This window comes from Cherax quadricarinatus, chromosome 29, assembly GCF_038502225.1.
Source record: "Cherax quadricarinatus isolate ZL_2023a chromosome 29, ASM3850222v1, whole genome shotgun sequence".
Lineage (NCBI taxonomy): Eukaryota > Metazoa > Arthropoda > Malacostraca > Decapoda > Parastacidae > Cherax > Cherax quadricarinatus.
In genome coordinates this window covers 20964040-20985069 of record NC_091320.1, presented here as the reverse complement: position 1 = coordinate 20985069, position 21030 = coordinate 20964040, and the positions used below count along the sequence as shown (strand labels likewise).

The following is a 21030-nucleotide window of genomic DNA, read 5'->3' as shown; positions in this document are numbered from 1 at the left end:
TCGTCACTTTTCTATCAAATTTTATACTTTTTGTTTTATTACCTTCAGAAAAAGATTCTCTACCATTTCATAAGAAAAAAATAACAAAATTATTTTTTGAAAATTCTTGGACACTGGTGTGCACTTTGAAATTTGGCCTTTGGACCCTGAAAGGGTTAAGTGAGAATAGGCTGTATATGTATGAAAAAGGGACTTCATTTCAGACCCCCAAAATTGCACTAACAAAAGTACTTACAATAATACACTTAATAATTGTTCGAGTTGGGAGCTGTATGAAACTCGGGGTACCACTGTACATTGAAAACAACATACAACAGGTTTTTCCTGTAATATATTTGTCAGTTGCAAATTATTTTGGCATAAGGGTGATGAAGTCGTACATCTGGCAGTGAGCATCTGGGGGGACTGCAGCTTCTATGGATGAGCCACCACTGATGGTGGATTAGTTCCAGGACCCCCTGTGGATACTAAAATCCACAGATGCTCAAGTCCCTTATATAAAATGCCGTAGTATTTACATATAACCTACACACATCCTCCCATATGCTTTAAATCTTCTCTAGATTACTTATAATACCTAATACATTGTAAACACTGTAAATAGTTGTTATACTATATTGTTTAGGGAGTGATGATGATGCTCACCAAAACTCCCATGATCTTCAAGTTCTTGAGGCTTTAGCACTTTACATAGCTAGCCAGCCATCCCTTGCTAACCTTAAACTCATAGAGGCTAAGTGCTTTTTCATGCATAATTTTGCCATCAACAGAGATATGCTACTGTGACATATCCTCTAACCACACACTTAGTGCTTTCTCAGTCTTTGCAGGCACTTTATCATGAACCAGAGAGACCATTTTTGCTGTTGTAAGGGAAGCACTAACACTTCCATGAATTTCAGCTTCTTTCTGCCTTATTGTGTAAATGCCCAATTCATTCTTACCAGCCTTACTGCCCACTTATTTTCTCGTCGAGAGAGAGCACTTCGCTCTCCCTTTTAGCCTTTGAGGGATGCTTTGACCATCTAATTGTTTTTAAGGAGCCATTTTACAGAAACATTTCGCCTACACATCAGTTCATCTGCCTGGATTCAGTGTAGTGCTTGGCATGTGGCAAATTCAAATTTTGCTTTCTGGAACTTTCTGGAAATTTTTTCTAGTATTTTCAATTCATAGTTGGTTGAATATGTGGATGTGGAACATGTGGATATGGAAGGCCGACTATATATTTTGTAACCATGGAAGTAATGAATTAGTGTAAACTGTTCGTTCATCAGAGTTTACTTGTATTTCAAATCAAATCATATCAGGTTTATTTCAACATGGTACATTGTTTATACAGAAATGAATGACACTTGAAGAGCATGTTGAAAGTCCAGAGTTATGTAGAGCACTTCAGGCAAACTTAAGACTAGAAGAGTACAGTGGACCCGCGGTTAACGATATTTTTTCACTCCAGAAGTATGTTCAGGTGCCAGTACTGACCGAATTTGTTACCATAAGAAATATTGTGAAGTAGATTAGTCCATTTCAGACCCCCAAACATACACATACAAACGCACTTACATAAATACACTTACATAATTGGTCACATTCAGAGGTAATCGTTATGCGGGGGTCCACTGTATATCATCGTACATGATTATAAGAAATCATAGTTGGGTTATAGTCTAGAAAGTTTATGGGAATTGTCACAGTTGCTCTTTGCTGTTGACACTGTGCCTTTGGGAGATTCTGAAGAGAAGTTGCAGAGGTTGGTGGACGAGTTTGGTAGGGTGTGTAAAAAAAGAAAATTAAAAGTGAATATAGGAAAGAGTAAGGTGATGAGGACAAAAAAAAATTGTAATGAAAGATTGGATATCAGGTTGGAGGGAGAGAGTATGGAGGGGGTGAATGTATTCAAATATTTAGTAGTGAACATGTCAGCAGATGGGTCTATGAAAGATGAGGTGACTCATAGAATTGATGAGGAGAAAAAGGTGAGTGGTGCATTGAGAAGTCTGTTGAGACAAAGAACCTTATCCATGGAAGCAAAGAGGGGAATGTATGTGTTGCAACCCCTGAATGGGTTACAATGATTATTATGTATATATGTAATGTATATTACCTTTTCATATAATTTTATATTGCTTACATTTGCGATTTAGCTATTATCGCAAATATAAGCAATATAAAATTATATGAAAAGGTAATATACATTACATATATACATAATAATCATTGTAACCCATTCAGGGGTTGCAACACCCCCCCCCAACACGACAGAGGGTCGCACTAGGAGTTGCATTAATGTCTTTCACAGCGTCCATCACTAGGATATGCCCCTAGTACTATGTTCAGCATAGGAAAAACGTGACTGTGACAATACACAGAAACCAGTACAAAATTAGGTCAGAAGCTATAGCTAAGGACCTGATTTTGTACTGGTTTCTGTGTATTGTCACAGTCACGTTTTTCCTATGCTGAACATAGATTCAGTAGTATGGGAGTTTTGTAACTTTTGTGGAGGATCTGCTGATGGTCCCTACTTAGTGTCGTTATATTATTTCCCAGTTCCTGATTCTGTGTCGCAGTCGCTTGATATTGCATTGCTATTGGGCTTAGCATTCTTTGTTGTTCAAGCAGACTGTTCAGGTTGCCAGTCGGTCAAGAAGTTAGTTTATTTGAGGACTTTGTCAGTCACTTGTTTAAGTCTTATTCGAGTCTTGAGACATAGCTAACTACTTAAGAGCACTTACACGCATACTCACACTTACTTGTACATATTTGTAATATCTTGTTAAATGTTAATGTACCTGACGGTACTTAAGAATTATAAATGTGATATGTGCTTTCAGCACAATAATATTGAACTCGAGAGATTGATTTTATTTTGATTGCTGTGATTTAATTTACTTTGATAATATACCTCTAGACTTAATAAATTTATTAAATTTTAATTTCTCTAGTTAGTAGCCTACCAGTTGTAATCCTGAAGCACTATTGAATAATACTGAATTTTAATAGATAATTGGACAAGGATACTGACTACTTGTTACGAAAACCCAGTAACAGGCTGGATGCTAGAAGGGCAGTCCTTTCTAGTATTCACTGGAGATCTCTAAGCTTTTAGAATCGCGTTTTTTGTAACAGTATGAGAGTATACTTATACTATGCTTTTATACGGGTGTGAAGCATGGGTGGTGAATGTTGCAACAAGGAGAAGGCTGGAGGCAGTGGAGATGTCGTGTCTGAGGGTAATGTGTAGTGTGAATATAATGCAGAGAATTCATAGTTTGGAAATTAGGAGGAGGTGTGGGATTACCAAAACTATTATCCAGAGGGCTGAGGAGGGGTTGTTGAGGTGGTTCAGACATGTAGAGAGGATGAAAGAAAATAGAATAACTTCGAGTGTGTATAAATCTGTAGTGGAGGGAAGGCGGGGTAGAGGTCGGCCTAGGAAAGGGTGGAGGGAGGGGGTAAAGGAGGTTTTGTGTGCGATGGGTTTGGACTTTCAGAAAGCATGCGTGAGCGTGTTAGATAGGAGAGAATGGAGACAAATGGTTTTAGAACTTGATGTGCTGTTGAAGTGTAAGCAGGGTAAATATAATATAATATATGAAGGGATTCAGGGAAACCAGCAGGCCGGACTTGAGTCCTGGAGATGGGAAGTACAGTGCCTGCACTCTGAAGGAAGGTTGTTAATGTTGCAGTTTCATAACTGTAGTGTAAACTCATCTCTGGCAAGACAGTGATGGAGTGAATGACGGTGAAAGTTTTTCTTTTTTTGGGCCACCCTACCTTGGTAGGAAATGGCCAATGTGTTTATAATAAAAAAAATGTTTGTAGGTACTATCTTTTACATTAATTATGAATACAAGTGATATTAATTGTTTGTCTTTCCAGTTTCAGCAACAGAGACAGACTTTGATGTTCGGTCACTGCATGCAGAGAAACGTCGTCTCTTACAGAAGAATGCTGGACCTGCTTTTGGCTTCATGCCAGATGATGGTTCTGGCAAGGTTAGTACAATACCTGGATTACCAAAAGATTTGATTGGCGAGACAATTTGTTTTTGTAGCAAAGCCAACACAGCAACCTGAACCTAATCTTGGAAAAGTATAAATAATGTAAGGTAACTTATATGTTTAGACCAAAAAAAAAGTACGAATGATGCTATTATACAAATGCTTGAACTAATATATACAGCCCTTGATAAAAATGAATATCCTCTGGGGTTCTTCATTGACCTACAAAAAGCATTGATACAGTGGACCACAATCTCCTGCACCTAAAACTAGATCATTACGGCATCAGAGGACATTTCCTTGATTACCTAAAATCTTATCTTAATGACAGACACCAGTATGTATATGCAAATGGAGTCAACTCCACTATTCAGTCTGTAGCTGTCAGAGTGCCCCAGGGTAGTGTCCTAGGTCCACTTCTCTTTCTCATCTACATCAATGATCTTTCCAGTGCATCCCAACTCCTTCAACCAGTTCTATTCGCAGATGACACTACTTATGTCTACCCCCACTCAAACCCAGCTATACTTAGAAACATTGTAAACAACGAGCTGCTAAAAATATATACTTGGATGATGACCAACAAACTCACTCTCAAAATAGGCAAAACATACTTCATGCTGTTTGGAAACAGAGCCTTAAATATCCATCTTAATATATCGATAAATGGTTCCCCTATTTCAAGATACACTGAGGGTAAATTTCTAGGTCTTCTCCTTGACTGTAATCTTAAATTTCATTCCCACATCCAACATATTTCCAAGAAAATTTCCAAATCAGTAAGCATCCTTTCCGAGATACGATACTATGTACCCCAAATGACACTCCTTACTCTATACTACTCTTTAACCCTTAAACTGTCCAAATGTAGATATACATTTGCTCGTGTAGCGCTCCGAACGTAGATCGGTGTTTTATTTTTCATTCCTTCAAAATTGGGGCAATAGGCCTGGGTCGCCTAGACACGAGAGAATGGGTCTTAACACTTGGTGTGCGCAGTAATAAAAAAATCTAGGACCACTTAGTACCTTGTGGGAGCACCAATCCAACTGAATGCCAGCTAGAGCAAATAGCGTGGCAAACACCAGGGATTTACTGATAACATTTCACATTAACACTCCCCTTTTAAGAGGAAAGCAAAATTGGTTAGATAAATACATGAGTGGGTGTGGGTGGGTGTGAATTGGACCTGACTAGCTTGTGGTACTAGGTCTGATGCCATGCTCCTTCCTTCAGTGGATGTGAACTGACTAGGTGGGTTATTGGTCTAAGCCAAGGGGTGACATGGACCTGCCTTGCATGGGACAGTAGGCCTGCTGTAGTGTTCCTTCTTTCTTATGTTCTTACGTATTCGGCAGGCTGGCTGGCTGGCTTTGGCTATCTCTCTGTCTATATCTCTGTCTATCTGTCTATATATCTGTTTGTTTATATCTCTGTCCATCTGTCTATATCTCTGTCTCTCTTTCACATGTACACATAAGTACAGTTATTTTACATAGTTACCTAGGATAACCCAAAAATTCCAGGCGAAGTGCCAATCACAGATGCGGTCAGCTGGTGGGTTCTGGATATTGCAACGTGGTTGTGGTTGTGCAGGTTGTGGTTGTTGTGGAAGTGTGGGGTCGGGTGAGGCTGGTTGTAGTTGTGCAGAGTCAGCAGCGTGGGTAGTAGCGTGGCCCGCTGCTGGTGTCACATGACTCGTGCCACCATCACTATCACCACCACCGCCTGCTGCCTCACTCGCATCACTGATACCCATCGTAACATTATCGTCATCTTCACTATCAGGTCATGGTGTAGGGCCACGGGATGTGCTCCAAGATGTACTCCTTCCTCTTGGAAGAGCATATGGCACACTACCAGACCTCATGCGACGTCGTATATACTGCCGCTTCACTGGGGAATATTCACCCTCACTGTCACAACTAGAACTGCTTTCACTAACCTTGAAATCACTATCACTATCACTTACACTGCTCACATCTGAGTCTTGTACACAGGCAAATACTTTCCTCTTTCGTCCTGGTACAGGTGAACATGAACAAGCCGGCCCAGCACCAGAGGTGGAAGGTTGTGGGTCATCTGGGTTTTCATCACTAATTACGTTATCCTGGGCTTTTTTTTCGGTCACACCTGCTTCAAAACCAGGGAATTCACTTTCACTGACACTTTCATGGCTGTTAGAGTTATCACTTGGGAACAAAAGACCTCCAGTTCGCTGAGGAGTGAGGAACTTCTTACCGCGAGGCATGGTGAAAATGGACTACCAAGATGGCGTTCCCACAATGCACCGCTGAGTCCCAAATTTTTTTCACAGGGTGCACACCCACCACTGAGACCCATTCTCTCTCATGTAGGCCTACCAGCCCTCTCCCGTTTGATTTGAAACCACTAGAATTTATGCGTATATATACGTCAAACACGGTATCTCCCATGACGTATATATACGACCGCGACAGTCAAGGGGTTAAAAGCCAGGAGGTCACATGATAAAACTAGCCAGTAGATGTTTGGTTGATTTGGTTAATATTGTGAGATAAGATGATTTTTTAGCAGAGTCCTAAATTTATAAGTTGTCTGGGGATCCTTGACTTGTTCCGGTAGCGAGTTCCAGATCTTTGGGCCTTTTATGTGCATAGAGTTCTTGCATAGTGAGAGTTTTACTTGAGGGATGTTGAAAAGGGCCTTATGCCTTGTATTGTGACTGTGCATTCTGTTGTAACTGTCAAGTAGTTGTTTTAGGGGGGGGTTTACTGTGGAGTTTAAAGTTTTGTATATGTAGTAGGCACAATAATAAGAGTGTATGTCTTGTATATTTAGCAAGTTGAGTCTTTTGAAAAGTGGTGGGGTGTGCTGTCTAGCACATCATCAAGTGTCATTGCCTGTCAGTAGTTCACTGACACTTGCCATAACACCATTCTTCAAGGAGTTTCATATATACTCCAAGCACACACAGGCAGATAGAAAGACAGATAAGCAGAGCTAGACAAACAGATAAGCAGAGCTAGACAGACAGGCATGTTTGTGTGTAACAGTGAAAAGAAATAAAGCAAAGGTTCTCTGAGTGCACATTCATCAAGTGTCACTTCCTGTCAGCAGTTTACTGACACTTGTCATAACACCATTCTTCAAGGTATACTCCAGTATGGCTAAAACATTGCTGGGACCTATAAATACAGTGGACCCCCGCTTAACGATCACCTCCAAATGCGACCAATTATGTAAGTGTATTTATGTAAGTGCGTTTGTACGTGTATGTTTGGGGGTCTGAAATGGACTAATCTACTTCACAATATTCCTTATGGGAAAAAATTCGGTCAGTACTGGCACCTGAACATACTACTGGAATGAAAAAAGTTCGTTAACCGGGGGTCCACTGTACTTGGTGTATATTTTTAGGCAATAGTAAATGACTCAGGCAGGTGGAAATGTTCACCTGTTCATGTGATTATAACTGTTTGAGTACTATTTCAGTACCTAATATTAGTGTCAGAACAAAGATTGGCTATGAAATCACAAGAACTATTGTAAAGTGTAATTATCAGAACATAAAAAATATGTAAATTAAAATAAAAACGAGAAAGAGGTATATTGGCAACACCTCTGCAAGCGGCAAGAGTCGATGTTGCCATCAGGTGAGCATCCAGTGCCAACTTCATGAGCTTATATCTTGGTAAGTACTGACCCTAATTTTTTTTATCCTATAACCTGTAGAAAAATGCACTCTTCATTTAAAAAAAAAAAGCCTTTTTTTTTTTTTAAATATTCGGAGCTCTACACGAGTGAACATAGATCTACGTTTGGACAGTTTAAGGGTTAATGTATCCCTCCCTCAATTATGGTATTTGTGCCTGGGGATCAACCACAGCCAACCACCTTAAACCTTTAATAACCCAACAAAAAGCTTCTTTGCGGATGATTACCAGATCCTGTGCTAGACAGCACACCCTACCACTTTTCAAAAGCCTGAACTTGCTAAATATATGAGACAAACTCGTATTATTGTGCCTACTACATATACAGAACAATTAACTCCAATATAAACCCTCCACTTAAACTTCTTGATAGTTACAACAGAACACAGTCACAATACAAGGCATAAGGCACTCTTCGACATCCCTTGTGTCAGTCTCACACTATGCAAAAATGCCATGCACATAAAGGGCCCGAAAATCTGGAACTCACTACCTGAACTGGTAAAGGATCCCCTGACTACTTATAAATTTAAGACTTTGCTTAAAAATCATCTCATCTCTCAATACTAACCAAATCAACCAAAACAACTTCTAATCATTTATTATATTATGTGACCTCTAGTCTGTTAAACATCTGCCAATCCATGAAATATTACTGCTTGAACTATTAATTGTAATATTTTTATGAGGTGCAACTTCAAGGTTATTCTTATAAACTGCCACCTTGACTACCTTGCATTAGTTTTAAGATTAAATAAAGTTAACCACTATTATCTTGTCTAGTTTTAAGTAGTTAATTTGTACTAGGATTAGTCTGCCCAAAATGCCCCATCATGATAGTGGCTTTCTTTGTACTTAGCAAACCAAAATTGTAATTACACATTGTAACCTTTACAAAGAAATAAAACCTTTATCTTTATCTTAATAATCCTATCTAAGAATTTGCATAACTATATTTCAATGTTTTCCATGAGGGAGCAACTTTTCAGCTGAAGTAATCCTGTACAGTAAACAGTAGAAAGTTACTGTTGTATTTATGGATTCTGGAAAAGATTCAGTTCTTCATGTAAATATTAATACTACTGCATATAATTTTTGAAATCTTGTGTTCTGTTTCCACAGTATGCAAATAAAATTTTCACTAATTTTATTTACTATTGTGATTATTTCTAGCCTGAAATTTGGCGAGTTGAGAACTTTGAACTGGAACCAGTAGATGAAAATGCTTTTGGGTTCTTCTTTGGTGGTGATTCCTATGTCATAAAGTATACCTATGAAGTCAGCGGAAATGAGCGTTACATCATTTACTTCTGGCAGGTGAGTTCAGTGAAGTCTGGGCAGTGCTTATAATATATGCAGTTAAAATCTAAACTATTTTTAGTTTTGGTCATTGCCTTTAATAACTTGTGAACTGAATTTAGGTATCTCATGAATGATAATATACTGTATGTAGTAATCAGTCCAGTAGCGCAGCCAAAATTTCCATCTAGGATAAAGTGGGGCCTTATATCAGGATTTTAATCTGGGAGGATGCTTAAAAATCATAAGGTTTTGAAAAAATCAAAGAAATTGTCTATAGAAACGTGATTTTCAGTATGTATGTGAAATTTCTTAAACTACAATACTGCCTCTCCTCACTTAGCAATGTACTTGTTTGCTGACGACTCGGACATACAATGGGTTCTCTGACCAGTATGCATATCTAAATAATGTATATTAGAGCTAATTTTCTCTATTCTGTTTATTATAATATACAATACACTGCTGTATAAACGTAAAAATGTACCAGAAATGTTATAAATGGTGCAAAGATGGTTGATACAAACCCACTACCATTATAGTATGCTCCTCACTTGGTGATGAATTCGTTTACTGATGTGGTCTTAGGAACAGAACTCTGTCGTTAAGCGAGAAGAGGCTGTATTGTACTTTTGTGGTCAGCAATTATTGTAATGCAGTGAAAATTAGCCATTAATTGAAAAAAATATGAAGTACAGTCATCCAATGCCTAACAAAAGTTTGCTTTGTGGAATTTCAGTTAAAGACCATAAAAACACCTAGATCCCTTCCTCTGTTTAATGACCAACTAGTCTTGCGCAGCAACCAAATGTGCTGGATTCAAACTTTCCACCTTGATTCCTCATTTGATATTTTCACAACATCTCATTAAATATCATGCTAATCTGGCTAATATTGACTTTCCTTATGAGAAACTGAATGAGACTTTTTTGAATGAAATCTTATTTTTAGTTTTCATTTCAAGTGCCATGCACCAGGTTAAGGCAAAATGAACCCAGCCAGAGGAATTAAAACTAAATTTTATGTTTTTATTTATTGACTTTTGATCATTTTTTTTTCGGTATATGACTCTACAGTACATGGGCAGTAAACTGGTATTTTTTTTCATAAAAATTTGTTAGAAAATGTGACATTAAAAGATATTATCATAGGCTTACTTAATTTTTTTTTACAATATCTCATTAAATTTTGCTCTAGTCTGGCTTCTGTTAACTTGCATAAGAAAAATCAAACAAGGAAAAAAGAGATTTGAGTGCTGGAAATTTAATGAAACTATTTTGAATGAAATCTTATGGTTTGTTTTCATTTTGAGTGCCATCACCGAGTTAGGAAAGATGGACCCAGCCAGAGGAATTAAGATTGAATTTGATATTTTTTCCTCCAATAGGTTTTGATCAGTTTCATTTATTGTTTGTGCATGACTATATATGTGTTAGAAGCTTGTAGTTTTTGCAATAAACATTTATCAATAAATGTGAAATTTTATAAGATATTATCATAGGCTTAATTTTTTTTTCACAATATCTTATTAACCCTTTCAGGGTCCAGAGGCCAAATCTCAAAGTGTGCACCAGGGTCCAATAATTTAAAAAAAAAAAAAAAAATTTACAGAATTAAAGATAATAATTTTTTGTAGGTAATAAAACAACATAAAATTTTTTTTGATCAGTAGTTACTGAGATATGGAGGCGTGAAGGTGACCCTTCAGTGACCTGGTGGCGGCAACATCCGCGACTTCCGTGAAGTCACATTATTTTATTTTAGGTTTTTGTTACTTTTTTCTTTTCTTTTCTAATAATTTTTTCCAGTAAGTTTTGTGGCCAATGAGACCAATATGATGTATAATTGTATACTCATTGTATTCAACACAATAACTGCACTAATTTGTTTATCATATTGTTTACAAAACTTGTTTACAAGTTTATTGTAAACAAAATAATGATGAAAATATTAGTGCAGTTGTATTGAATACAGTGGTACCATATAGTACCATATGGTACATAGTACCATAGGGTGCAATGGTACCATATGGTATAATACAGTTACTGTAATTACTACACAGCAGAACAATCAAAGGCACTTCTCAGAGCCAACAACAACATAACTATCTTTAACTACAATATCAGATCTTTAAGCAAGCATTACGATGACCTCCTAGCATTACTAAATTCCTTGCATGCCAATATGTCCATCATTACACTAACTGAAACCTGGCTAAAGCCTGATACTACAGATGTCTATACCATTCCTGGTTACACAGCCATACACAACTGTAGGCCAGACCAACAAGGGGGTGGCACAGCTATATACTACTCAGACCAACTAGAATGTATCACTAATACTTGCACAAGGGATGAACATGGGGAATATATAATAGCTAAATTCAAATCCAAATACCTACAAAAACCTCTCACAGTGATAAACATCTACAGAGTTCCACAATCAAACATTAGCCAATTTAGTCAAAACCTAGGAAGTATGATAACTGATGCACGCATGAACAAAGATCACTTACTATTCTCAGGTGACTTCATTATAAATCTCCTGCAAGACCAGGACCCACACATAACTGAATTCACAAACACAATGAGTAACTGCATGTTGCTACCAACAGTAACAAAACCTACAAGAGTTACAGAGACTAGTGTTTCCCTACTTGACCACATCTGGACCAACACCATATCCCCTTTAAAATCAGGCATAATTACAGATAATACCACAGACCACTACCCTACTTTCCTCATAACAACTCTTGGTAAAATACCCCAAGACACTACTAAAGTCACCTTCAGACTTCACAATGAGGCAGCCATTAATAACTTCACAACAGCAGTAACAAACATTGACTGGCACACTGAGCTAGAAATCTATACAGATATTGACGAATGTTTTAATAATTTTCTAAAAAAGACCCAATACCTCTATAACAAGCACTGCCCTAAAAAAACTAAACAGATGACAGCTAAGAGACTGAACAGTCCCTGGCTAACACCCAGCATTCTCAAATCCATAAATACAAAACACCGATATGAAAAGCAGTACAGAATGGGTCACATAACCAGAGACCAAACAAAACGTTACTCGTCAATCCTAACCAGCCTGATAAGAAGGGCAAAAAAATTGTATTATGAGAACAGATTATCCAACTTACGAGGTGATATAAAAAAGACCTGGAAGACCCTATCAGAAATTCTGGGAACAAAAAAGATATCACGAAATAGCGAAATAAAATTAGCAAAATCAGATGAACCCCAACTCCCACCAACAGAAACAGCAAACAGACTCAATGATTTCTTCTCCACTATAGGACAAAACCTTGCCAATAAAATCCCAAGCTCAGATACCCCACCAAATGACTACCTCACTGGCAACTACCCGAACACACTGTTCCTAGCTCCGACTAACCCATACGAAGTCTCCCTTATTATCAACGCACTAAAAAACAAGGCAGGAGATTTAAATACCTTACCACCCTTTATATACAAAAAAGTGTCACAAGTACTATCACCAATCATTGCAACACTCTTTAACAAATCCATTGAATCCTCCACCTTCCCTACAGCTCTCAAAATAGCAAGGGTCACCCCGATCCATAAAGGAGGAGACCAAACAGAGTTGAATAACTATAGGCCAATATCCAATTTACACCCTCTCTCAAAAATCTTCGAAAAATTAATTCATAAACGAATCTACTCTTACCTCATCTCCCAAAACATTCTCAACCCCTGCCAATTTGGATTCAGGCCTAATAAAAATACTAATGGTGCTATTATACACATGCTAGAACATATATACATTGCAATAGAGAAAAAAGAAGTCCCACTGGGGATCTTCATTGACTTACGTAAAGCTTTTGATACAGTTGACCATGACTTGCTCCACGTAAAATTGTCACACTATGGTATTAGAGGCCACTCCCTCAACTACCTCAAGTCATACCTCAGCAACAGAAGCCAATATGTGTACGCAAATGGGGCAAGCTCTTCCGCTCAACCAATTACAGTTGGTGTCCCACAGGGAAGTGTCCTTGGCCCTCTTCTCTTTCTCCTATACATAAATGACCTACCAAATGCATCGCAATTACTCAAACCCACACTTTTTGCAGATGACACTACATACGTCTTCTCTCACCCGAGCCCAGTCACACTAGCCAATACTGTAAACACCGAATTACAGAAAATATCTACCTGGATGAGGACTAACAAACTTACACTAAACATTGACAAAACCTACTTCATTCAGTTTGGTAACAGAGCTACAGATGTACCTCTTAACATAATGATAAACAGATCACCTATCACAAAGCTAACAGAGGGAAAATTCTTAGGAATCCACCTTGATAATAGACTCAAATTTCATACACATATACAACAAATTTCTAAGAAAATTTCCAAGACTGTAGGCATACTATCGAAGATACGGTACTATGTTCCACAGTCAGCCCTCCTGGCCCTTTATCACTCTCTTATTTACCCCTATCTCACCTATGGAATTTGTGCATGGGGCTCAACAACAATTAGCCATCTCAGACCACTAATTACCCAACAAAAGGCTGCAGTTAGAATGATAACAAATTCTCACTACAGGCAGCACACTCCACCAATATTCAAAACACTCAACCTACTCACCATACAAAACATCCATACTTATTACTGCACCTATTACATACATAGAACACTTAACTCTGATATTAATCCTCCCCTCAAACATCTCCTTGCCAACCTCAACAGAACACATGACCATAACACAAGGCACAGATCACTCTTTGATGTTCCTTGTGTCCATCTCACGCTATGCAAAAACTCAATGCACATAAAAGCCCCTAAAATCTGGAATTCATTACCTGTAAATATAAAAGAAACACTACCTGTTTATAAATTCAAGTCTCTTCTCAAAGATCACTTACTCACTCAAAACCAAATAAATACTGAATAACTGAACCTTATAAATTGTATATCCTAAATGTTACTCACAATTATATCACACAAATGTTAAACCTAGGACCCAATCTAACTTTATTATTTTTTTAAATACACTACCTAACAGAATACTCCATTCGACTGAATGTACAGCAATGCATGCAACCATATGACCTGTCTTTGTAATACTCATTTGTGCTTTATAGTTATCTGTTTACAATAATGTTTTATCACTGATTTCATCATTGCTTAGTTAATCTTAAGTTAATTTTAAGCCAGCCTGTAATGCTATGCATATAAGTGGCTTTGGCATGCTGCTCTTACCTGTATTTTTTGTACCTCTGTATGTATGCTTAAATTACTAAATAAATAAATAAATAAATAAATAAAGTTATTGTTGGTATGAGAAGTGTGTTGTTCATATTGTTGGTGAAATCAGTTACAGGCTGATCATCTAGTAAGCCAAGGTTGATGTTGAAGTCTCCAGCTAAGAGAAGGTGGTGCTTATTCATTTGTCTGTTTGTTATTAGTGACTTTAATTTCTCACTGAAATTTGGGATGTTTGTGTGAGGTATCCAGTAAATGGCACCGATTGTTATAGGTGTCTTAAGGTTTTTTACAGTAAAATTAGCAAAAATGTATTCCCCATATTCATCACTAAAGCAAGTGGTGCTAATACAAGATAATTGGTTAGAGTAATAGATTGCAATACCACCCCCAACTTGGTTTGGTCTGCAGTTGTGAATTGCTGTGTATCCTGGTAGAGGGTAGATATCTATTGTGTCCTGCTTAAGCCAGGTCTCAGTAAGAATAATGCAGGAGAAGGGTGTCTTTAGTGATTCAAGGAGTGCCAGGAGGTCATCATAGTGTTTGCTTAAGGACCTGATGTTGTAGTTAAGTACTGATAGACTTTTAGCATTGTTTAGGATAGTGCTGGCTTGTGATGCTGTGTAATAAAGGCAGTTACTTTCCAATAGGTTTTGATTGGGTGTCAGATTATGGAGGTTTAGATCAGGGTCAACGTGATCAATTATCTTCTAGGTTTAAATTATGGTTATTTATATCCTGAGTTATGTGTTGAGTACTAGTACTGATATCTGTAGTGGTGGGAAGCTTGGATAAGTACTATATAGCTAGAGTATTTTGGTCATATAGAGTATAGTCACTACTACACATAATGAAGTTGATGTTGTCTATGTGTTGTGCTGGAATGAACTAAAGTACAACTAGGTATAAACTAGTAATATAAAAATACAAATTTAAAATAGAACAAGACTCTCACTTGCAATTGCACTAAGGTCTAATATAATGACTTTTGTGGAGTCTATGTTTTGAGCTAGAATGAGCTATAGTCCTGGCACCGCCTCTTCACTGTGACTGAAGAAATGCTTCCTAACATCCCTGTGATTCATCTGTGTCTTCAACTTTCAACTGTGTCCCATCTCTGGAACGTCCTGTCTTTGTCCACCTTGTCAATTCCTCAGTATTTTGTATGTCGTTATCATGTCCCCCCATCTCTCCTGTCCTCCAGTGTTGTCAGGTCGATTTCCCATAACCTCTCCTCATAGGACATACCCCTTAGCTCTGGGGTTAGTCTTTTTTGCAAACCTTTGCACTTTCTCTAGTTTTTTACGTGCTTGGCTAGGTGTAGGTTCCAAACTGGTGCAGCATACTCCAATATGGGCCTAACGTACATGGTGTACAGGGTCCTGAACAATTCCTTATTAAGATGTTGGAATGCTGTTCTGAGGTTTGCTAGGCGCCCATATGCTGCAGTAGTTATTTGGTTGATGTGTGCCTCAGGAGATGTGCCTGGTATTATACTCACCCCAAGATCTTTTACCTTGAGTGAGGTTTGTAGTCCCTGGCCCCCTAGACTGTACTCTGTCTGCGGTCTTCTTTGCCCTTCCCCAATCTTCATGACTTTGCACTTGGTGGGGTTGAACTCCAAGAGCCAATTGCTGGACCAGGTCTGCAGCCTGTCCAGATCCCTTTGTAGTTCTGCCTGGTCTTTGACCAAATGAATTCTTCTCATCAACTTCACGTCATCTGCAAACAGGGACACTTCAGAGTCTATTCCTTCCGTCATGTCGTTCACAAATACCAGAAACAGCACTGGTCCTAGGACTGACCCCTGTGGGACCCCGCTGGTCACAGGAGCCCACTCTGACACCTCGCCACGTACCATGACTCGCTGCTGTCTTCCTGACAAGTATTCCCTGATCCATTGTAGTGCCTTCCCTGTTATCCCTGCCTGGTCCTCCAGTTTTTGCACTAATCTCTTGTGTGGAACTGTGTGAAATGCCTTCTTACAGTCCAAGAAAATGCAATCTACCCACCCCTCTCTCTCGTATTACTGCTGTCACCCTGTCATATAACTCCAGTAAGTTTGTGACACAGGATTTCCCGTCCCTGAAACCATGTTGGCTGCTGTTGATGAGATCATTCCTTTCTAGGTGTTCCACCACTCTTCTCCTGATAATCTTCTCCATGATTTTGCATACTATACATGTCAGTGACACTGGTCTGTAGTTTAGTGCTTCATGTCTGTCTCCTTTTTTAAAAATTGGGACTACATTTGCTGTTTTCCATGCCTCAGGCAATCTCCCTGTTTCAGTAAATGTATTGAATATTGTTGTTAGGGGTACACATAGTGCCTCTGCTCCCTCTCTCAGGACCCATGGAGAGATGTTATCTGGCCCCATTGCCTTTGAGGTATCTAGCTCACTCAGAAGCCTCTTCACTTCTTCCTCAGTTGTGTGTACTGTGTCCAGCATTTAGTAGTAGTATAGTAGTATCTTTATTTACTACAAGTACATGTACATGGTATACAGTCCTAGCTGACAACAATGACATACTACCATATAGAAAGTCCCTTGTTATGCTCCGCATTTCGGGCAAATTAGGTCAGTGTCCCAGGATGCGACCCACACCAGTCGACTAACACCCAAGTACCCATTTTACTGATGGGAAACATAGACAACAGGTGGAAAGAAACAGGTCCAATGTTTCTACTCTGGCTGGGAATCGAACCCAGGCCCTCGCCGTGTGAAGCGAGAGCGTTAACCACCACCTCTCCGTCTTTCTGGAGTCCCTTCTGTCTCCTCTGTGAACACTTCTTTGAATCTCATGTTGAGTTCCTCACATACTTCACGGTCGTTTCTTGTTGTCTCTCCTCCTCCCTTCCTTAGCCTGATTACCTGGTCCTTGACTGTTTTGCTCCTGATGTGGCTATACAACAGCTTCGGGTCAGGTTTGGCTTTCGCTGTTATGTCGTTTTCATATTGTTGTTGGGCTTCCCTTCTTATCTGTGCATATTCATTTCTGGCTCTACGACTGCTCTCTTCTCCTGGGTCCTTTGCCTTCTATACTTCCATTCCCTAGCACACTTGGTTTTTGCCTCCCTGCACCTTTGGGTGAACCATGGGCTCATCCTGGCTTTTTCATTATTCCTGTTACCCTTGGGTACAAACCTGTGTGTGTGTGTGTGTGTGTGTGTGTGTGTGTGTGTGTGTGTGTGTGTGTGTGTGTGTGTGTGTGTGTGTGTACTCACCTATTTGTACTCACCTATTTGTGGTTGCAGGGGTCGAGTCACAGCTCCTGGCCCCGCCTCTTCGCTGATTGCTACTAGGTCCTCTCTCTCCCTGCCCCATGAGCTCTATCATACCTCGCCTTAAAACTATGTATGGTTCCTGCCTCCACCACATCACTTTCTAGGCTATTCCACGGCCTGACTACTCTATGACTGAAGAAATACTTCCTAACATCCCTTTGATTCATCTGAGTCTTCAACTTCCAATTGTGACCTCTTGTGTCTGTGTCCCATCTCTGGAACATCCCGTCTTTGTCCACCTCGTCTATTCCGCGCAGTATTTTATATGTCGTTATCATGTCTCCCCTGACCCTCCTGGCCTCCAGTGTCGTCAGGCCGATTTCCCTCAACCTTTCTTCATAGGACAATCCCCGTAGCTCTGGGACTAGTCTTGTTGCAAACCTTTGCACTTTCTCTAATTTCTTGACGTGCTTGACTAGGTGTGGATTCCAAACTGGTGCTGCATACTCCAGTATGGGCCTGACGTAGATGGTGTACAGAGTCTTAAACGAATCCTTACTGAGGTATCGGAACGCTATCCGTAGGTTTGCCAGGCGCCCGTATGCTGCAGCAGTTATCTGATTGATGTGCGCCTCAGGAGATATGCTCGGTGTTATACTCACCCCCAGATCTTTTTCCTTTAGTGAGGTTTGCAGTCTTTGGCCATCTAAACTATATTGTGTCTGCGGTCTTCTTTGCCCTTCCCCAATCTTCATGACTTTGCATTTGGCAGGGTTAAATTCAAGGAGCCAGTTGCTGGACCAGGCTTGTAGCCTGTCCAGATCTCTTTGTAGTCCTGCCTGATCCTCGTCCGATTCGATTCTTCTCATTAACTTCACATCGTCTGCAAACAAGGACACTTCTGAGTCTATCCCTTCCGTTATGTCGTTCACGTATACCAAGAACAGCACAGGTCCTAGGACTGACCCCTGTGGAACCCCGCTTGTCACAGGCGCCCACTCTGACACCTCGTCGCGTACCATGACTCGTTGTTTCCTCCCTGTCAGGTATTCTCTGATCCATTGCAGTGCCTTTCCTGTTATGTGTGCCTGGTCCTCTGTGTGTGTGTGTGTGTGTGTGTGGACTTGTAAATGTGCTGAGTCAGGGTGTGGCTGCTGTCAAAATGACAGATTATACTATCACTCACTATCCTAACTGCCTGTCAACACCCATGGGTCCCATGTCTTCTTCTCCACCATCCCTCCTTTCTTCCTTCCTACCTACCTACCTACCTTCCTTCTTTCTTTCCTTTCCTTTCTTCCTACCTTCCTTCCTACCTTCCTTTCTTCCTACCTTCCTTACTTTTTCTTTCCTTCCTTCCTTTCTTAATTCCTTCCTTCCTTCCTTGCTTCCTTCCTTACTTTCTTCCTTGCTTCCTTCCTTCTACCTTCCTTCATTCCTTCCTCCCTTCTGGTATCCTGCTTTCGGTCACAAGCTCCTCATAACCATGAAATTCATCTTCAGAGACACTTCCATCTGTGTTAGAGCTATCACTTAGGAAGAGAAGAGTCCTAGATTCACCGGGGAGTCAGATATTTCTTACCGCTAGGCATGCTGAACAAGGACTACTGAAATTTCATTCCCACACTGCACCACTGGCACCCTTATTTTTTTTTATACTGCACACACTGATCATGGAGACCCATTCTCTCACATGTGGGCCTACCAGCTTTCTCCTGCTCGATTTGAAGATGCTAGAATTTTGGCTTTTTAATGCGTCGAAAACATTGGCTCATAAGACGTATATATACAGCCAAAACAGTCAAAGGGTTAATGAGGGGTCCGGTAATGAAAGGTTTTACTGTAATATTATAGCAGAGGATTGAAGTTACTCTTCAATCCTCTTTTGTGGCCTCTGTTGTTGCTGGAGAGCATACCTACAATAAATAGAACATATGTAGCTACTGTACAATCTGTTGATGTTGATTCTTCTTCATCCATTACAGTGCTGTAGTAATTTTTTCCTAGTATAACAAAAAAAATTAGTTGGCAAATTTCTGAATGTCATTTTTCCCCTAAGTCCCTCACTTCACATAAGACTAAAGAATAAGAAGGTACAATACTGTGACTGGAATAATGCACAACTAACCCACATATAGGTGAAACTTACAATGACATTTTGGTCCAACTTGGACAGTTAGCTAGTTAGTGGTCCAAGTTGGACTGAAATATCATAAGTTTCTTTCTCCTATATGGAGGTTATTTGTGTACTGTGTACACAAATTGTGGGCAATTTAGTCATGATTGTTCTAATTTTTTTTTTTTTGTTCTAGGGCTCTGCTAGTAGCCAGGATGAGAAGGCTGCATCAGCTATTCATGCAGTGCGTCTTGATAATGAGCTGTTTGGCAAAGCTGTACAAGTACGTGTTGTACAGGGCTATGAACCAGCTCACTTCCTAAGAATTTTCAAGGGTAAGTTAAGTAATGAATTTTTTATAGGTAATCAAGATATTAAAGATATTTGCTTAATTTTTTTTTTTTTTGACAAGTCGGCCGTCTCCCACTGAGGCAGGGTGACCCAAAAAGAAAGAAAATCCCCAAAAACAAAATACTTTCATCATTCAACACTTTCACCTCACTCACACATAATCACTGTTTTTGCAGAGGTGCTCAGAATACAACAGTTTAGAAGCATATATGTATAAAGGTACACAACATATCCCTCCAAACTGCTAATATCCCGAAACCCCTCCTTTAGAGTGCAGGCATTGTACTTCCCATTTCCAGGACTCAACTCCGGCTATACAGTGGACATACGGTTTACGATATTATTTCATTCCAGAAGTATGTTCAGGTGCCATTACTGAACGAATTTGTTCCTATAAGGAATATTGTGAATTAGATTAGTCCATTTCAGACCCCCAAACATACACGTACAAATGCACTTACATAAATACACTTACATAATTGGTCGCATTGGGAGCTGATCGTAAAGCAGGGGTCCACTGTATAAAAATAACCGGTTTCCCTGAATCCCTTCACTAAATATTACCCTGCTCACACTCCAACAGATCGTCAGGCCCCAAATACCATTCGTCTCCATTCACTCCTATCGAACACGCTCATGCACGCCTGCTAGAAATCCAAGCCCCTCACCCACAAAACCTCCCTTACCCCTTCCTTCCAACCTTTTCAAGGACGACCCCTACCCCGCCTTCTTTCTCCTACAGATTTAAATGCTCTCCATGTCATTCTACTTTGATCCATCTTCTCTAAATGACCAAACCACCTCAACAACCCCTCTTCAGCCCTCTGACTAATACTTTTATTAACTCCACACCTTCTCCTAATTCCCACACTCCTAATTTTCTGCATAATATTTACACCACACATTGCCCTTAGACCGCTTCCTCGCTGCTGCATTCACAACCCAAGCTTCACACCCATATAAGAGTGTTGGTACTACTATACTTTCATACATTCCCTTCTTTGCCTCCATAGATAACATTTTTTTGACTCTGCATATACCTCAATTCACCACTCACCTTTTTTCCCTCATCAATTCTATGATTAACCTC

The 21030-nt window shown here is 39.5% G+C and overlaps 1 protein-coding gene across 5 annotated transcripts in view; it reads left to right on the top strand.

Moving 5' to 3' along the window:
* Positions 1-21030, top strand: part of Gel (Gelsolin) — a 534558-nt gene that overhangs the window by 437577 nt on the left and 75951 nt on the right. For all 5 annotated transcript variants that reach the window (XR_008407326.2, XM_053779357.2, XM_053779356.2 and 2 more), the window contains exons 11-13: positions 3886-4001; positions 8876-9019; positions 19786-19924. Coding sequence is in view for 4 of the 5 variants with exons in the window: in XM_053779357.2 (XP_053635332.1) it covers positions 3886-4001; positions 8876-9019; positions 19786-19924 (399 nt within the window). In the remaining variant the exon portion in view is untranslated. The remainder of the gene's footprint in view (positions 1-3885; positions 4002-8875; positions 9020-19785; positions 19925-21030) is intronic.